The 17,917-nt window shown below is 40.5% G+C and overlaps 1 protein-coding gene across 5 annotated transcripts in view; it reads left to right on the top strand.

Annotated features, from left to right (window-relative positions):
* The window catches only part of setx (senataxin), a 94,470-nt gene that overhangs the window by 63,675 nt on the left and 12,878 nt on the right, over nt 1-17,917 (top strand). For all 5 annotated transcript variants that reach the window (XR_015760702.1, XM_087998366.1, XM_043720338.2 and 2 more), the window contains 9 exons: nt 760-933; nt 2,046-2,278; nt 2,906-3,058; nt 6,053-6,209; nt 6,678-6,779; nt 7,286-7,389; nt 13,183-13,254; nt 16,462-16,611; nt 17,472-17,579. Coding sequence is in view for 4 of the 5 variants with exons in the window: in XM_087998366.1 (XP_087854492.1) it covers nt 760-933; nt 2,046-2,278; nt 2,906-3,058; nt 6,053-6,209; nt 6,678-6,779; nt 7,286-7,389; nt 13,183-13,254; nt 16,462-16,611; nt 17,472-17,579 (1,253 nt within the window). In the remaining variant the exon portion in view is untranslated. The remainder of the gene's footprint in view (nt 1-759; nt 934-2,045; nt 2,279-2,905; nt 3,059-6,052; nt 6,210-6,677; nt 6,780-7,285; nt 7,390-13,182; nt 13,255-16,461; nt 16,612-17,471; nt 17,580-17,917) is intronic.

Raw genomic sequence — 17,917 nt, 5'->3', positions numbered from 1 at the left:
AGACCACTCAAAACATTCCTCAGCAGGCAGCGTAGACCATAACTTTGCAATTTGTTTCGGTAAGTGTACAATGAAAATTACCTGGAGTAAGTTAGCTAAATTGACTACCAGGTTTTAAAACAGACAAAAATTTATTCACAAAATTACACAATGATACACAAAGAACAGAATAGAGAACCCCTACAGAACTCAGTCTGTCCAAACTAGACTTAATTATGCTGTTTTGAATATACATAACAGTCCCACTAAGTGAACCCTCTTAAAAACAGTCAAAAAAAAGGAACAGATGCTTACAGGTTGAAGTTAGAAGGGCAGAAAGAGAGAGCGCCTGTTTTCTCACAGCTGAACTCCAAACTTGTTCTGGACTGAACTGCTCGGCTAGGGAGCTGACCACTTCCCTTCCATTATACAGGTCACTTCTAAAACATGACCACTTCGGACTGAAGTCTCATCTGTTTAAATATAAATGAAAAGGCCTCTCAACATCCTTCATTCTCTGTACCAAACTAGTTTAATCGGAATCAGGAGATGTTTACGACTCCTCTGAGAAAAACCAAGGACAGTCTCTTTGAGAAAAGGAACAGCTTTTAGAAAAAAGGGACTAGCTTTGTGACACTAGCATCGACTGAAAGAATCCATTCAATCCATAAAAATGGTTGAAACTTCAATCTAATTGTGGGAGAAATGGTTTTGAACTGTGAATATGGAGAATAGTATTGCATTTGATATCTGCTGACTGCATTTTTTTTGATCAACCAGTTTCTCTACGTGATCACCAGATTGAAAAACAACTACACCCTAAAGAGGATGATGTTGTGTTCCTGTGGTTGCCCCAAAATCAGAATTACTACATGCAAGAAGAGGGCGAAATAATGAATAATAATCCAGTCCCACATATAAGCCATATCTCAAAGACATCGCGTTTTTCAACTGGTGGGTTTGATAGGAATGCAGAGAAATAGTTGTTTTAAGTAGGAGATTATAACCAATGTGGGTGTCACTGGCCAGTTTGGTATTTGTTGCCTAATCCTAATTGCCTTGAACTGAAAGGGCAGTTACTTTCAAAGGGCAGTTACTTTCAAAGGACAGTGAAGAGATTACCATGTTGATGTGGGTCTGGAGTCACATGTGGCCCAGCCTGGGAAAGGGTGGCCAATTTCCTTCCTGAATCAACATTAGTAGATTTTTGCAATGTCCATGAAAGCTAGAATTGTGATTGAGGAAGATTCTTACAAAATCAAAATAAAACATTCCACTGATCTAAATTCATGTTTTAGATAACCAACTCAATAATTGCAATGAAAAATTATAGAATGCTCGGTTGAAGTATCCATTCAAGATATTGTTTCTCTCCCATTACATTAGTTTGAGAGAGTAGTATTCTGAAACCCACCTTGGAAGGAAATTGGCTGGCATATTCGATCAGGTTTATTTGTGTGACCTCTTGGGGAAGGTAATTACTACAGGTTGTAAAATGCGTAATTAAAAGATGAATTCTCAGGCTTTCACTGAGCTTAATAAATGGAACATAGTTCATTATAGTTTAATTTGGGTCCCTTCCCTTACCTCTTTCTCCAATGCAGTGATGATCTTACATGTATCATTTCCTGCTTTGTCCTCAGTTGAGATATAACCAACTCTACTTAAATTTGCATCCACCTTCACTTTCTGATATTCTTAATTGACAATCAGATCATAGAGGAACATTTTCATGCGAAAGCATTGGATTGGTTATATTATATTGAGGAAGGCTTCCATAAGCGTAGTTATTTGGACTGTTTTGTGTTGAATTATCTTGTCTAAAGCTCTGTTTAGTCTAAAATGTTTGACATGCAACCATCATTGTCTTTGAGTACGAAATCTGTTCTGTTCACAAGTGATCGTTCTCCATACTGAATCATTTTAGCAACTTGTTTTTGTTTTCCAACAAAAATTCTTTTGTTTCCAGGACTGAAAACAGGTTGAGCTTGAACTTCTTCCCACAATGGTTTTTTCCCCTTTCATGCCTTTGCAGCTGACTTTCACTCAGTTTTCTTTTTGAACAGGACGTGATTCATTGACAACTCTTCACCTTTCAATCCAAACGAGAGGAAATGTTAGTGCAGTGAAAAACCAGCCAGTGAGGTGTGATGTAATTGGTTCCCTTGTGACCACCTTGAGGCAGTTCAAAGGATTGCTTTTTCTAGCCAAAACGCCTCTGATCAGGCCAATTCTTTCAGCGAATTCTATATATTTTATTCAAAAAGGTTTTGTGGAACGTCCAAAATTGGACAATACTGTGAGTAAATTCTAGAAATGAGTACAAATAGAAATGGAATTATTGCATTAATGTAAATATATTGTAATCTAATCTTTTGTGCATTTATTCCACTAATGCTTTAAATTTTTCGTTATTGCATGGTATACTCTATTTTAATCAATATTTGTGATAAAAGTTGTTCGCTTTTCTGAAACACAACCTGGCAGCTGAGCCTCAAATTTTAATATATAATGACATTTGTCTGTTGCAACTGTTGAATGTAAATTAGAATACTTTAAACCATTTTTTCTATTTGTGTCAATGGAACTTAACAGATTTTTTTATTCATGCATGGGATGTGGGCACAGCTGGCTAGGCATTTATCACCTATTCCTAATTGCCCTTAAGGCACCACCTCGAACCACTGCAGATCAGTAAACTGTTGTGTTTTCTGTTCAGCTCAGACACTCCTACAGAAATATGGTAGTAATGAAATGCATTTCGGTGATCTTATAAAATTAATGACATTCGGAGTTAAAATACAATAAATGCATATATAATAAATAATTTTATTAGAATGATTCTATGGTAAGGCAATTTCTGTGGAATTGCAGTAGTTTCTGATTTAGACAGCAGTGCTTTTACATTTTTCTTCATTTAATGCAGGATGATTACAATGAACATCAGCAGAAAGCTATTCACACGGCTTATGCGATGGTGAAACAACCAAGAATTCCCAATATCTGTCTCATACAGGGACCTCCTGGAACAGGAAAATCAAAAACAATCGTTGGTTTCCTGCATCGTTTGCTCAATGAGGTACTACGATGAAGTGTAACAATATAATTCTGAGAAAAGTGAGTCTTTTGAACATAGGCACACACAACAGGTGTGGGTGTTTTGGTCTCTCAACCTCACTCCATTATTTAGTATAATCATGGCTGATTTGATTACACCCTCATCCACTTTCCCACCCTAACAATATAACCTTTTAATCCCTTGGTTACCACAAATCTATCCACCTCTGACTTAAAGATATTCAATGATTCTGCCTCTGCTTTGTTTTCAAGAAGAGAATTCCACAATCTCTAAATCTGTTTAAAATGGACTTTACATGATAGTTCTGGATTCTTCCACAAACCTCCACCCTGTTAAAACTTTCTGGGATCTTGTGTTGCAATCAGGTTGACCCTTAATCTTCTAAAGTCCAGCAGATGTAAGCCTTGCCTGTCTAATTTCTTTCCTCCTATGACATTCCAGCTATTAGTCTGAAAAACCTTATGTGAACTGCTTCCAATGCATTTACATCTTTCCTCAAACAAGGAGACATTGTAAACAGTGCTGCAGATGTGTTCACACCAGCGCCTTTTAAAGCTGAAGCATAACCTCTGTACTTTTCTGTTCAAATCCACTTCCAATAAATGAAAACCTTCTGTAAGCTTTCCAGTTTCTTGTTGCAACTGGTACAATTCATGCACGAGGGGACCCGATTCCCTCTATCTCATCTATGTAGTCTGCAGTCACTTAGGGAATGTGCTGTTTTTTATTATTCTTGTCAGACTGGACAATTTCACATTTTTCCACATGTTCAATTTAACAATTCTTTGCCCATTCACTTAACTATCTATTTATTTGTAATTATAAAAAGTGCTGGAGAACTTAGTGGATCTGGCAGCATCTGTGGAGAAAAGAACAGAGTTAATGTTCCAAGGAAGATTTGCATGAGACATGAAACATTAACTCTGTTTCTGTCTCCAGATGCTGTGTGACTTGCTGAGTTTCTCCTACTTAGTACTTGATTTCAGAGATCCACCATCTGCAATACTTGGCTATTATATATCTTTTTCTTATGTGGTCTTCATAACTTAACTTCACTATTATATTTGTGTCATCAACAAAGTAGGCAACCATACTTTCTGTCCAAAAACAAAAGCAGAAATTGCTGAAAATCTGTCAGCATCTGGGAAGAGAAAGTGGAGTTAACATTTCAACTCCAGTGACCCTTCTTTAAAACATACTTTCTGTCCTCCATCCAAAACATTTATATAAGGTCCCAGCATCGATCCCTGTACCACTTATTACTTTCTGTCAATCTGAAATGACTCATTTGTGCCCAGTTTCTACATCCAAGTTCATGTGCTACCCCCAACACAATGAGCTTTTGTGTTTTTGACAATTTCTGTTTTGACTTTTTATAAAATGCCTTCTAAAAACCTCAGAGGGCTGTCCACATTTTCCTTAAGGCCCGAACTGTTCCCATTCATCACCATACTCCTCAACATGGCCAATCTGTTGACTCAAAAAAAAAATTTTCGACCACACAAAAGTTTCAATTTCAGCACACACTTTATTTCAGTTAAGCCGGCGAGAAATCGGAGGTTAATCCCCAGATTAGCAACAAAGCTATCTTTTGGAGGACCGTAAACAGATATCTGATCTCCAGCTTAAAAGCAGTACATTTTGTAGTCTTCATGTGCGTTACTAATTAACTTTTTCTCATTCCCACGTAATGTTACTACGTCTAGCAGAGTTCTCATTAGTCAAAAGTAGATAAAGCAAGCTGCTTAACAATGCTCTATTGTGCAGCCTAATCGTAGTGCTGGGAAGAAGCATATACAGGAACATCTCCAAGGTTATGTAGAGACCCCTGCATTCTTGCAATTCATGTTCTCATGGACACTGTGACTGCAGCTCCCATTTTGAACTTGTAAGGCAAATTATTCTTGCAAAATAGAGACTTACAAAATGGAGATTTTTAACTGTTGATTCCCCAATGCTTTTATCAATTCTTTTCCTTTCTCACTTTAAGGTGAAGTTTGGGCCATGGGGTGCCTACTTGAGTCCCAGTTAACCCTGTCATTTTATGGATTAAGTGGAACATTCCTTCTTTCAGACCTGCTCAAGTCTCCACACCCCCGCCCACCCCCCAAAAAACTCTTTCTTTGGTACGTCAGTGACCATAATCAGTGTTGCTTGTCCCTCTCATCCAGAATTGGAAACATTTATCAACTTTGTTTCCAATTACCATCCTGCACTGACCTTCACCTGATCTATCTACCTTCCCTTCCTTTCCTTGACATCTCTGTTTCAAATTCTGGGGATAAGCTGGCCATTGATATTCACTACAAACCTCCACCAACTCCCATAGTTACCTTGACTATACTTGTTTTCACCCTACTTCCGGAAAGGATTCCATTTCATTCTCTCAATTTCTTCATGTCCATTGCACCTGTTCTGATGATGCCACCTTCTGCTGGGGCCTCAAAAAAATTCCATCTTTTTTGTCAATGGAGGATTCGCCGCCACTGTGGTTGACAGTTGTGTACAATCGATTTCTGGCATGGTTTATTTATATTTTTGTAATCTATTAATACCGTTCTTCTTTGCCTTGTCTCTACTGTTTGATTTACCATATATTCACCATAAACACCATACAGTGTGGAAAGAGGCCATTCGGTCCATCAAGTCTACACCAACCCTTTGAAGAACAACCCATCCAGACCCCTACCATAACCCGGCATTAACTAGGGCTAATACGTCTAGCATGCACATCTTTGGAGTGTGGGGGGAAAGCCAGAGCACCTGGCGGAAGTCCAGGCTGACAGGGAAAATGTGCAAACTCCATACAGACAGTCACAAGAGGCTGGAATTGAGCCCAGGTCCCTGGCGCTGTCAGATGACAGTGAGATGACCATTATGCCAACCCAAGTATCCTTTTTAACTCATTTTATTTAAAAGGCAGTAAGCTAGAAAGTATTTGCCAGAGATGTTTTCCACTATCTTGTTTTGCTTGTTTGCACCTTCCAAATCCAGGAACAAGAGAATGTGAAACCATCTGACAGCAGGAACTTAAGATCTAAACGAACCAGGATTCTTGTGTGTGCACCATCAAATGCAGCTATTGATGATCTCATGAAAAAAATCATTGTTGATTTTAAGTCAAAGTGCAAAGATAAGAATAACGCATTAGGTATGTGCAATTCAATGTCCATATCACAATTTCTTAAAAATCCAAAAGCTGTTGGGCTAACTGTTGAAAGTTAACTGATTCACTCACTGCAGATTAACGATTCTTATGTTATCTGCTGGGTGGTGTATATACGTCTGTTTGCTAGAGTGGATGGAATCCTGTTACTTGTCATGATTATTGTCATTGAAGATCTTTCTCCTTACTATACTATTTATGCTTGCTGTCTATTCCTTCTTTCCCTCCGGTAATAGATTATAAAAAAAATTAAGTATTCAATAGAAATTTTCCAGGAAGTAGTGACATTTATGATCAATGGACTTCTGCATTTAGAATTGTGTAACTATTCATTTTAAAGTGTTTACTTAATAAAAAGACTGTGTCATTTGATTGTTGTTGACAGGTTTTGAGTGTGTAATGCTTATTTGACCACTGGAAAGTTTTAATTATTCTGTGCTTTTTTTTCTTAAGGCAACTGTGGGGATGTGAACCTGGTAAGACTAGGCTGTGAGAAAGCTATCCACTCAGATGTAATGAAGTTCAGTTTGGATTACCAAGTGAATCATAGGATCAGTAAGTGTCTTCTGTTTGAGAGGTAAACAAGACTTTAAGGTTCGGCTCTTCATTTTGAAATTTATATTGTGTAATGGTTGTGCTGGGGATGAGATTTGGATAACGTGACCAAACTGTTGCAGATGTGTCAGTTAATCAGGGACAACCAGCATAGAATTTTAAAAGGCAAATTGTTGATTGAAAATGTTGTAAGAACACACTTTGGGTTGAGGAGGAAAGAGTTTTTATTTATGAAGAGTTCATTCACCTACAATTTCTTCAAGTGTTAAATCAGTTGGTATTAAAATATCAGAGGAGTCTGGATAATGTGAGATATTTTGCTGCCTCACAATACTTGAAGGACGTTTTAATTCATGGAAACATCGAGCTAAAGCTGCAAGTGATCTGTGAGAACAATCGTTGAGTAGATTTTGCTTCATTTGAATAAAATATTTTCTAGGAGTTTAAATGTCTCTAAGTTATTTATCTTGCTATCAATTCCAAAATGGTCAATTGTGGCTCTGCAGAGAGGGGTCAATATGATGCTGATCAGAGGCGAAAGGATTGGTTGGACCGGAAGCTAGATGAACTGGGGAAGAGATGCGCCATCATCAAAAAAGACAAGGAACAGGTAATTTCTGATTTCTTTCTGTTGTGATTAAAAGCGTGCAGAATTGATATATTACCTAGCTGGTTGAAGAACTTAATTTGTCAAATATTTAGTTATTTTGAAAAATACACAAAATCGTTTGGACTTTCAATACTCTGTGGTAGGAGGTAATGCTAAAATGTGTCTGGGAGCAAACCTGAAGTGAACTACAGTTTAATTTTATTACATTGTCTGTTATGTATAAAGGATAAAGTAACCAATCTAAAAATAACAGGAATAACTAAGCTACGTTTACTAATCCACTCGCTTAGATGAGTGCAGCTTCAACAACGTAAAGAAGCTAGCTTGATTGGCACCACAGCCCCCACCATTTGCACCACTGACATGTAATGGTAGCAGTCTTTATACTTTACAACATGCAAATTATAAGCAACGCAGCAAAGTATCTTTTAAATCTGCAACTCCTAACATCTAAAGGACAAGTGCCTCATCTAGTAGAAGATTCTTGTGTACCTGTGATTAAATCCAAATATTTTTTATTCTCTCGTGTGACTTCGGTGTTGCTGGCTGGCCAGCATTTATTGCCTGTCACTAGTTACCCTTGAAGTGTTGGTACAGTTCACGTGCTGTAGGTAGACTCAAAAAGGAGGGGATTCCAGGATTTTGACCCAGTGACAGCGAAGGATCAGTGATATATTTCCAAGTCTGTCGGGTGAGTCACTTGGAAGGGAAGTTGCAGGTGGTAGTATTCCCATGTTTACGCTGCCCTGTCCTTCTAAATGGAAGTGGTCATGGGCTTGGAAGGTGCTGTTTAAGAATCAAGTGCGAATGTCTGCGGTGCATCTTTTAGATTGTGCACATTGCTGTTACTGGTCGTCAGGGATGAGAGGGCAAGTAGAGAGTATTCCACCACACTCCTGACTTGTGTCCTTCTAGATGATGGACAGACTTTTAGGAGTCAGGAGGTGAGTTACTTGCTGCAGTGTTCCTTACTTCTGTCCTGCTCTTGTAGGCACAGTATTTATATGGTGAGTCCAGTTGATATTTTAGTCAATGGTATTGCCTGGATGTTGAGGGTGGGGGATTCTGTATAGTAACAGCATTGAATATCAAAGGGTGATTATATTGTCTTTGTCCCTTGTTGACGATGATAATTGCCTGGCATTTGAGTTGTGTGAATGTTGCTTGACACTTGTCAGTCCAAGCCTGGATATTTTCCAGGTCTTATTGCATTTGATGTCTTGGAGCTGAGACGACTGACCTCCAACAACCACAGCCATCTTCCTATATGCCAGGTAAGACTCCAATCAGTGAATAATTTGCCCCCCTTATCCATTGATTTCAGCTTTATTAGGACTCCTTGATGCCATACTCTGTTTGGATGCAATCTTGATGTCAAGAACTGCCACTCTCAGTTCACCTCTGGAATTCACCTGTATTGTCCATGTTTTAACTAAGGTCATAATGAGGTCAGGAACTGAGTGAACCCAAACTGCTATCACTGAGCAGATGCTGCTTGATAGCACTGTTGATGACTCCTTCCATCACTTCACTGATGATCGAGAGTAGACTGATGGGATGGTAACTGGCAAGATTGGATTTGACCTACTTTTTGTATACAGGACAAACCTAGGCAATTTTGCACACTGTTGGCTAGGTGCCAGTGTTGTAGCTGTACTGGAAAAGCTTGACTAGGGAGACAGCAAGTTCTGGAGCACAAGTCTTCAGTAGTATTGCCAGAATGCTGTCAGGTCCTGTAGCCTTTGTAGTATCCAGTGTCTCCAGCCACTGATATCATGTGGAGTGAATCGTGTTAGCTGAAGACCAGCTTTTGTGATGCTGGGGACCACAGGAAGAGGCCAAGATGGTCATCCATTCGGCACTTCTGGCTGAAGATTGCTACAAATGCTTAGATTAGATTACTTACAGTGTGGAAACAGGCCCTTTGGCCCAACAAGTCCACACCGCCCCGCCGAAGCGCAACCCACCCATACCCCTACATTTATCCCTTACCTAACACTACGGGCAATTTAGTATGGCCAATTCACCTGCACATCTTTGGACTGTGGGAGGAAACCGGAGCACCCGGAGGAAACCCACGCAGACACGGGGAGAACGTGTAAATTCCACACAGTCAGTTGCCTGAGGCGGGAATTGAACCCGGGTCTCTGGCGCTGTGAGGCAGCAGTGCTAACCACTGTGCCACCGTGCCACCCACCCAATGCTTCAACCTTACCTTTTCTGCTGATGTTCTGGGCTTTTCCATCATTGAGGATGGGGATATTTGTGGTGCTTTCACCTCTAGGGAGTTATTTAATTGTCCTTTATCATTCATGCCTGAATGTGGAAGGACTGCAAGAGATTAGATCTGATCTGTCGGCTTGTGAGATGACTTGGCTCCATCTATCACTTGCTGCTTTATGCTGTTTGGAATGAAAGTGGTCCAGTTTGGTGGCTGCACCAGGTCAACATTTTTAGGTCTGTCTGATGCTGCTCCTGGCATGCACTCTTGCACTCTCTATTGAACCAGAGTTAATTTCCTGCCTTGATAATAATGGTTGAATGAGTGATATGCTGGGCCTGAGTCATAGGATCATACAGCATGGAAACAGTGTCTTTGGTCCAACCAGTCTATGCCAAACATAATCCCAAACTAAACTAGTCCCACCTGCCTGCTGTTGGCCCACATCCCTGCAAACCTTTCCTATTCATGTACCTATCCAAATGTCTTTTAAACATCAGGAACTTCATTCCACACATGAGCCACTCTGTTTAAAAAATAATAATTTGCCCCTCATGGTCTTTTTTAAATCTCCCTCCTTTTAATTTAAAACAATGCCCCCTAGTCTTGAAATCCTCTATCCTAGGACTTATCATTAACCCAATCTGTATCCCTCATGATTTTTATAAGCTTATAAAACGTCAACTCTTAACCTCCTATGCTCTCGTGAAAGATGTACAGGACTAGGGTGTAGGTTTGCTCGCTGAGCTGTAGGTTTGATATCCAGACATTTCATTGCCTGGCGACCTCATCAGTGGCGACCTCCAAGTGAAGCGAAGCTGTTGCCTCCTGCTTTCTATTTATATCTTTCTCCTGGATGGGGTTCCTGGGGTTTGTGGTGGTGTCATTTCCTGTTCGTTTCCTGAGGGGTTAATAGATGGCATCTAGATCTATGCGTTTGTTTATGGCATTGTGGTTGGAGTGCCAGGCCTCTAGGAATTCTCTAGCTTGTCTTTGCTTAGCCTGTCCCAGGATAGATGTGTTGTCCCAGTCGAAATGGTGGGTTTTTTTCATCCGCATGTAGGGCTACGAAGGAGAGAGGGTCGTGTCTTTTTGTGGCTAGTTGGTGTTAGCGTATCCTGGTGGCTAACTTTCTTCCTGTTTGTCCTACGTAGTGTTTGTGGCAGTCCTTGCATGGAATTTTGTAGATGATGTTGGTTTTGTCCATGGGTTGTACTGGGTCTTTTAAGTTTGTTAGTTTTTGTTTGAGAGTGTTGGTGGGTTTGTGTGCTACTAGGATTCCTAGGGGTCTTAGTAGTCTGGCTGTCATTTCTGAAACTTCTTTGATGTATGGTAAGGTGGTTAGGGTTACTGGCTGTGTTTGGTCTGCTTGTCGTGGTTTGTTCCTGAGGAATCTGCGCACTGTATTTTTTGAGTATCCGTTCTTCTTGAATACGTTGTATAGGTGGTTCTCCTCTGTTTTCCGAAGTTCGTCTGTGCTGCAGTGTGTGGTGGCTCGTTGGAATAGTGTTCTGATACAGCTTCGTTTGTGTGTGTTGGAATGGTTGCTGGTGTAGTTAACTGAACACAGTACTCCAGAAGATGCCTCACCAATGTCCTCTGCAACCCCAACATAACTTCCCAACTGCTACTCTCTCAAAGGACTGATCAAAGAAGGCAAGCATGCTAAACACCTTTTTAAACACACTGTCGTTGTGAAGATTGTGTTAGAGTGCAATTCTGCTATTAATGCTCTATAGCGTCTTGTAGTTGCCCAAACTTTAGTTGGTAGATCTGTCCAAAGTCTATACCATTTAGCCTGGTGTTAGTGCTACACAACACAGTGGTGGGTATTCTCAGTGTGAAAGAAGGATTTAAACTTTGCACGAATGTGCGCTGGTCAATCTTACCGATTGTGTCATGGGCAGATGCATCTACAGTAGGCAGATTGATGATGTGATGTATGGTTTTCCTATTTGATGCTTCCTTTACAACCTGCTGCAGACCCAGTCGAGCAGCTGTATATTTTGTGCTCTTGCCACCCTCACTGCTTCTTCCAAATCTTGCTCAACATAGAGAAAAACTGATTGACCTGTCTGTGAGACTGTTCTCCCAATTTTGACACGCCTCCCCAGTAAGATTTTCAGGGTTGTCAGGGCTGTTTTTACTGTTGTTTCCAGTTCTTACGTCAATGCCACCTGGTCCTTCTGGTTTCATTTCTTTATTGAGACTTTGTAGCGAATGATACAACTGACATTTCAGAGGGCGAGTGGGAGTCAGCCACATTATTGTGGCTCTGGCAATAACATCTAAGCTAGACCAAAAGATGGCAGATTTCCTTCCCAGAAGGACAGCAGTGAACCAGATTTTTTCCCCAACAATCAGCAATAGTTTCATGATCATCAATAGACTGTTAATTCCTGATTTTATTTTTTTATTTTATGGAATTCAAATTCCACTATCTGCCATGGCAGGATTCGAACCTGGACTCCAGGACATTAGAGTTTCTGAATTAAGAGCCTAGCGATAATACCATAAATGAGAATTATTAGAATGTCAAAGAAGCATTCAAGAAGTGACATTATTAACTAGGGAGTCCCGTTTACTATCTGGTAATTATTTTGATTTAATATGAAGAAGGAATCTTGTTTCTTTGTCTTATCAGTTGACATACTCGCTACAAAGTTGAAGCTGAAGTTGGGCAAGAGGAGGCTTGTGTGATATTTACATTCTGGTTCAGACTTGTTGGGCCAAATGGTCCATTTCTGTGCAAAGATCAGTATAATCCTCTTGAAAGATGCAAGCATTCTAGGGGTGATGGATCTGCAATAATTTTATTGATGTGTAAAATACAATCATATTAGATAACGTAGAGGTGAATATGAAAAGCAGACAATTCCTGCCTTGATCATTCTTCAACTCTACATGAATCATAACTTTCTCCCAGTTAGCCTCCTGCTTCCTTTCCTGTTGTCATTTCCTGTTTGATCTAAAAATTTGCTTTTAGATTCTGTCTGTATCCATTCTTGCATTGACCTACGTGCTATGAATAAATAGTCAGTCCCAAGCAATATGATAAAATGATTCTCTTCCAAAATACCTTGCACAAAAGGATTAAATGTACTGTTGCATCATTTGCATCTTAAAATGCATTTTAGTTGGAGAATTTATCATCTGAAATATATTAATTCTATGTTTAAATTGCTATCCTTGTTTTAATTATTTTTATTGAAAGCTTTTGTCACTGTGGATATAGTGGCATAATTATTGAAGAATTGATCTGAGAACAGTAGAGTTTGACCTCCATCTAAACATGAATCTATCTAGTAGAGTTCATGTACAGGAAGAGAAATCACAGTAGGGTCTGTTTGGGTGCCTGTAAAAACAGAAGTAGTAAATTTAATAATGGATATTTAATAATTTGTATATTGTAATTCCAGAATATTGAAGTTGCTGTACTCATGCTTTAAAAGAAGGATACATCTTATTCACAAATTAATTATTTGATTACTGTGAAGTTATTAGCATTAGAGTGGCAGTTTCAGAGATCATTTGGAAACCAAAGATTTTCTATCTTGTCATCTATTCTCCAGATTGAAGTGGCAACACGAGAAAAGAGACAATTGGAGAAAGAGAGGGAGGAACTTGGACGCAAACTGAAGGAGGTAAGAACTGAAAGATTTTGCTGTTTTTCAAACATCTATTACATCTATAACCTATCAATTTGCAGACATTTATAGTAGCAGCTGCCTGGCAGTTTACTGAACATTTTAAATGCACTGAATAGTCATCTTTTATTGATTTAAATAAATATTTATTATTGTCCAGATTTTTGATAATGTCTTTCTTTTGATATTCTGGAAATTACCAGGATGTTGCTGGGACTGGAGAGTTTGAGTTGTAAAGATAGGCTGGGACTTTTCTTCACTGAGCATAGGCGGTTGAGGGGTGACCTTGTAGAGATTTATAAAATCATGAGGGGCTTCAATAAAATTAACAGCAAATGTCTTTTCCTGAGGGTGGGTGAGTTCAAAACTAGGGGAGGTATTTTTAAGGTGAGAGGAAAACAATTTAAAAGGAAACTGAGGAGCTTTTTATTAACACACACATAGTGGTTAGTGTATGAAATGGACTGTCGGAGGAAGTGGTAGATGCAGTTACAGTTTCAACATTTTAAAAAGCATTTGGATAGACACATTAAAAGGAAAGGTTTATTGGGGTATGGGCCAAGTTTAGTTTAGTTTGGGAAACTTGGTAGGCATGGATAAGTTGGACTGAAGGGTCTGTTTCTGTGCTGAATGAATCTAACTCTATAAGAGTCACTGCATCCTGAAACTGAATCATGTCATGAAGTACTTAACTCCTCCTCGAATGTTTTGGCATCGATTGCTTTCTGTGGTAGCGAATTCCACAGGCTCACCACTCTCTGGATGAAGAAATTTTTAAAAGAATTTGGTGTAATAAGCCATTTTAAATGTATGTATCATTTTATTAAATGTTAATACATGCTAGAGAATAAGTTGCTCAGGCAACTTGCACACAACACAAGTGATATTTTTACAGGTTGCTTGAAGCATTGACGTTTGGCTCACAACATTAAGGGGCTAATTGACAATGTGGTCAATAAGTATTTCACTTGTTAAATGTTAATCTGATCTTGACCTTAAACATTGACAAACGAAGTAACCAGAATATGCTTGGATATAAATTTTAGTCTTTTGACTTCTGGTTTTATGTTTGGTGTTTTATAACTTTTTGATAAACTGTTAATTATTGTGCCATTAGTGAAACTTTTCTTTCTCAGTTTCCTCCATCTAAGTTTGAATTCCTTATGCAGTAGTTGAGACCAGTTCCAGACCTCAGTAGTAGAGATGGCATGTTATAGTAGCCTCTGGGTTTCGATGTAGTAACATCTATCCACCACAATATCATTGTCCTCTTCTTTCTTAACTACTTCTGTGGCCTAATGTTTTCTGTGGCCTAATTCTGTCAGAGAATTGAGCCCAATTGATCTGAAATGTGTTGCTGGAAAAGCACAGCAGGTCAGGCAGCATCCAAGGAGCAGGAGAATCGACGTTTCGGGCATAAGCCCTTCTTCAGGAATGAGGAGGGTGTGCCAAGCAGACTAAGATAAAAGGTAGGGAAGAGGGACTTGGGGGAGGGGCGTTGGGAATGTGTTAGGTGGAAGGAGGTTAAGGTGAGGGCGATAGGCCGGAGAAGGAGTGGGGGCGGAGAGGTCAGGAAGAAGATTGCAGGTCAAGAAGTCAGTGCTGAGTCCGAGGGTTGGGACTGAGATAAGGTGGGGAAGGGGAAATGAGAAAGCTGGAGAAATCTGCATTCATCCCTTGTGATTGGAGGGTTCCTAGGCGGAAGATGAGGCGCTCTTCCTCCAGGCGTTGTGTTGCCATGGTCTGGCGATGGAGGCGGCCAAGGACCTGCATGACCTTGGCGGAGTGGGACAGGGAGTTAGTGTTCAGCCATGGGGCAGTTGGGTTGGTTGGTGCGGGTGTCCCAGAGGTGTTCTCTGAAACGTTCTGCAAGTAGGCGGCCTGTCTCCCCAAAGTATAGGAGGCCACATCGGGTGCAGCGGATGCAGTAAATGATGTGTGTGGAGGTGCAGGTGAATTTGTGACGGATATGGAAGAATCCCTTGGGGCCTTGGAGGGAAGTGAGGGGGGAGGTGTGGGCGCAAGTTTTGCATTTCTTGCGGTTTCAGGGGAAGGTGCCGGGAGTGGAGATTGGGTTGGTGGGGGGTGTGGACCTGACGAGGGAGTCGCGGAGGGAGTGGTCTTTCCGGAACGCTGATAGGGGAGGGGAGGGAAATATATCCTTGGTGGTGGGTCTGTTTGGAGGTGGCGGAAATGACGAAATGAAATTATCTCAGTCCCAACCCTTGGACTCAGCACCGCCTTCTTGACCTGATATCTTCTCCCCGACCTCTCTGCCCCCACCCCCTCTCTGGCCTATCACCCTCACCTTAACCCTTTCCACCTATCGCATTCCCAACGCCCCTCCCTACCTTTTATCTTAGCCTGCTTGGCACACCCTCCTCATTCCTGAAGAAGGGCTTATGCCCGAAACATTGATTCTCCTGCTCCTTAGATGCTGCTTGACCTGCTGCGCTTTTCCAGCAACACATTTTTCAGCTCTGATCTCCTGTATCTGCAGTCCTCACTTTCTCCCAATTGATCAGAGACCACAAATGAGGATCATAGTGAAATTGACAAACTGTTCATTACAAGCGATATGGCTAGGAGAGAAATTGCTTAGGCTGACACAAAACCGACAGGTAGTTCAATGGTTCTCTCCCAGAGCAGTGGGCACAGGCAGTTTTATCGGGGGACAGCAATGTGGTGTGAATTACAGTACAATCAAGAGTAAAACACAATCAGCCATCCGGTAATAGCATTCAGTCTGTGATTGAGTCAGGAGATTCCAATCTTCTGTGAGAGGTAGATGCTAATGTTTCTCACCCTGGCATCAATGGGTTTCCATTGTGGTTAGTCCACAAGTGAGGTACCTTGGTGTCTTTCAGTCTGAGCATCCTTTGTGGAGTTCCAGCATGTGTGAGCAGCAAGGCTGTCCTCAGGGCTTCGGGAACAGTTGTGCTTACTGAGGGCTAAGAAGTCTATTGTCAGGCTGTCTTGGGAAGTGTATTCCCTAGTTTGGAAGTGGCTCGAGTCATCTCCTGTTTGCTGCCTTGTGTCTTACTTAGCCTGTTTGGTCAAGGCGGAGGCACTCTGGGTAGTTTCTGTTGTGGTTTAGGCAGACATGGTTCCTTCTGCTCTTTGTGGCCATGCTGTGGGTGGGCAGGGAAGTGGACTTTCATTTTACCCAGGCAATTTTGGAATGAATTCCTCACTTTTTTCTAGCTTCGAGGACAAACCCAGGACATGCAACTAAACATTATTCTGGAAGCACACATCATCTGCTGCACTTTGAGTACCTGTGGGATTATGCTTTTGGAGATGTCATTCCGAAAACTGGGACATGAACCATTTAGTTGTATTGTTGTGGATGAGGTGAGTGGAAACAAATTTCACAGTGATAGCCAATGAGTTAAGCACCAAAGATAAAGAGAAAGGTCAGCAGTCTGCAATAAAATTGGATGGAGTATGTAATTCAACATTTGAAAGGGCAAGAAAGGTTAGTATTTTGGAAGTGATTCTCACATCAGATCTGAAAACAACAAATGCTGCAGATCACAGTGGGTCAGACAGCATCCACGGAGAGAGAGCAAGCTAACATTTCCAGTCTCATTGAATCTTCGTCAAAGTTCACATCAGATCTAATGACTTTGCAATTGAATAGTGTGGAGATATTTTGAGGGGAAGTAATAGAAATTGAATATTCAGTGTAAGGAACTCCTTTAAACAGTCAGTACCTAGGCTTCCTGCTGTAAGACCTAATCTTCCAGGTGATTTCCGAAAAGCAATTGGCTTAAGGCGTTGCTGCTTTTAGTTATCAAAGGTGACTCCGATTGTTTTACAAAAGAACTGCAAAATGCTTAATTGTGTCGGCTTTTTTGAAAACAACTATTAAGCAGTGAAGTGCAACGTCCATATTTGTGCTTCTATTAAGATCAGCAAATGACCCTCAAGCACATTATTGCTTTTGGTTTTGGTCTTAGTAACCACCAATTAATGAGCTATTCCTCTGATAATTTGGTTTGGTAGCGACCTGATAATGAAGGTGTTAATAGAAGATAACCTCCCACTGTGACAACATTCCCACTGTGGCAACTGTTGTTTCAGAACAGAAAAAACAGCACATAATGTTCCTGTTTGTTGATTGTTCTCAAGAGATTGAGCAGGGAGGTAATCATATACTTAGCTATCACTGCACAGTTGGGGGCCTGAATTATTTCACCTGTTCTTTTCAGGCTGGGCAGGCATGCGAAACAGAAATACTGATTCCTTTGATATATCGCTGTCCTAAACTTGTTCTTGTTGGAGACCATGAACAATTGCCACCAACCATAATCTCCATGGTAAGAATGCCTTTAGAAATATTATGTTCCTCCTGTATGTAAGAGATTTTAACCAGCTTTTTGCTATGGTTTGCTGCACTCCAGTAACTGGATTTAAAAATATTAAATTCCAATTTTTGCTCCGTATCCACCTATCCCTTACTCTTCCTCCCACCATCATACACACCAGGTTACTGTTGCTCCCTTTCCTGTAAGACTTTTATATCTATTTTCACCCCTGCAGGCAACTTGCTAGTTAAGTCAGTTGACCTTCTCTAACCTGGTGCAAATGGTCAAAGTCATTTTCCTCTTTGATGTCCACCAATGGTGGGAGCATTCCTATGCCTGCAGAACAAATG

This window comes from Chiloscyllium plagiosum, unplaced genomic scaffold (assembly GCF_037043375.1).
Source record: "Chiloscyllium plagiosum isolate Xiang-an unplaced genomic scaffold, Cpla_swu_hap1 HiC_scaffold_21, whole genome shotgun sequence".
In the NCBI taxonomy this organism is placed as follows: Eukaryota; Metazoa; Chordata; class Chondrichthyes; order Orectolobiformes; family Hemiscylliidae; genus Chiloscyllium; species Chiloscyllium plagiosum.
This window is presented reverse-complemented; position numbering and strand designations above follow the sequence as displayed.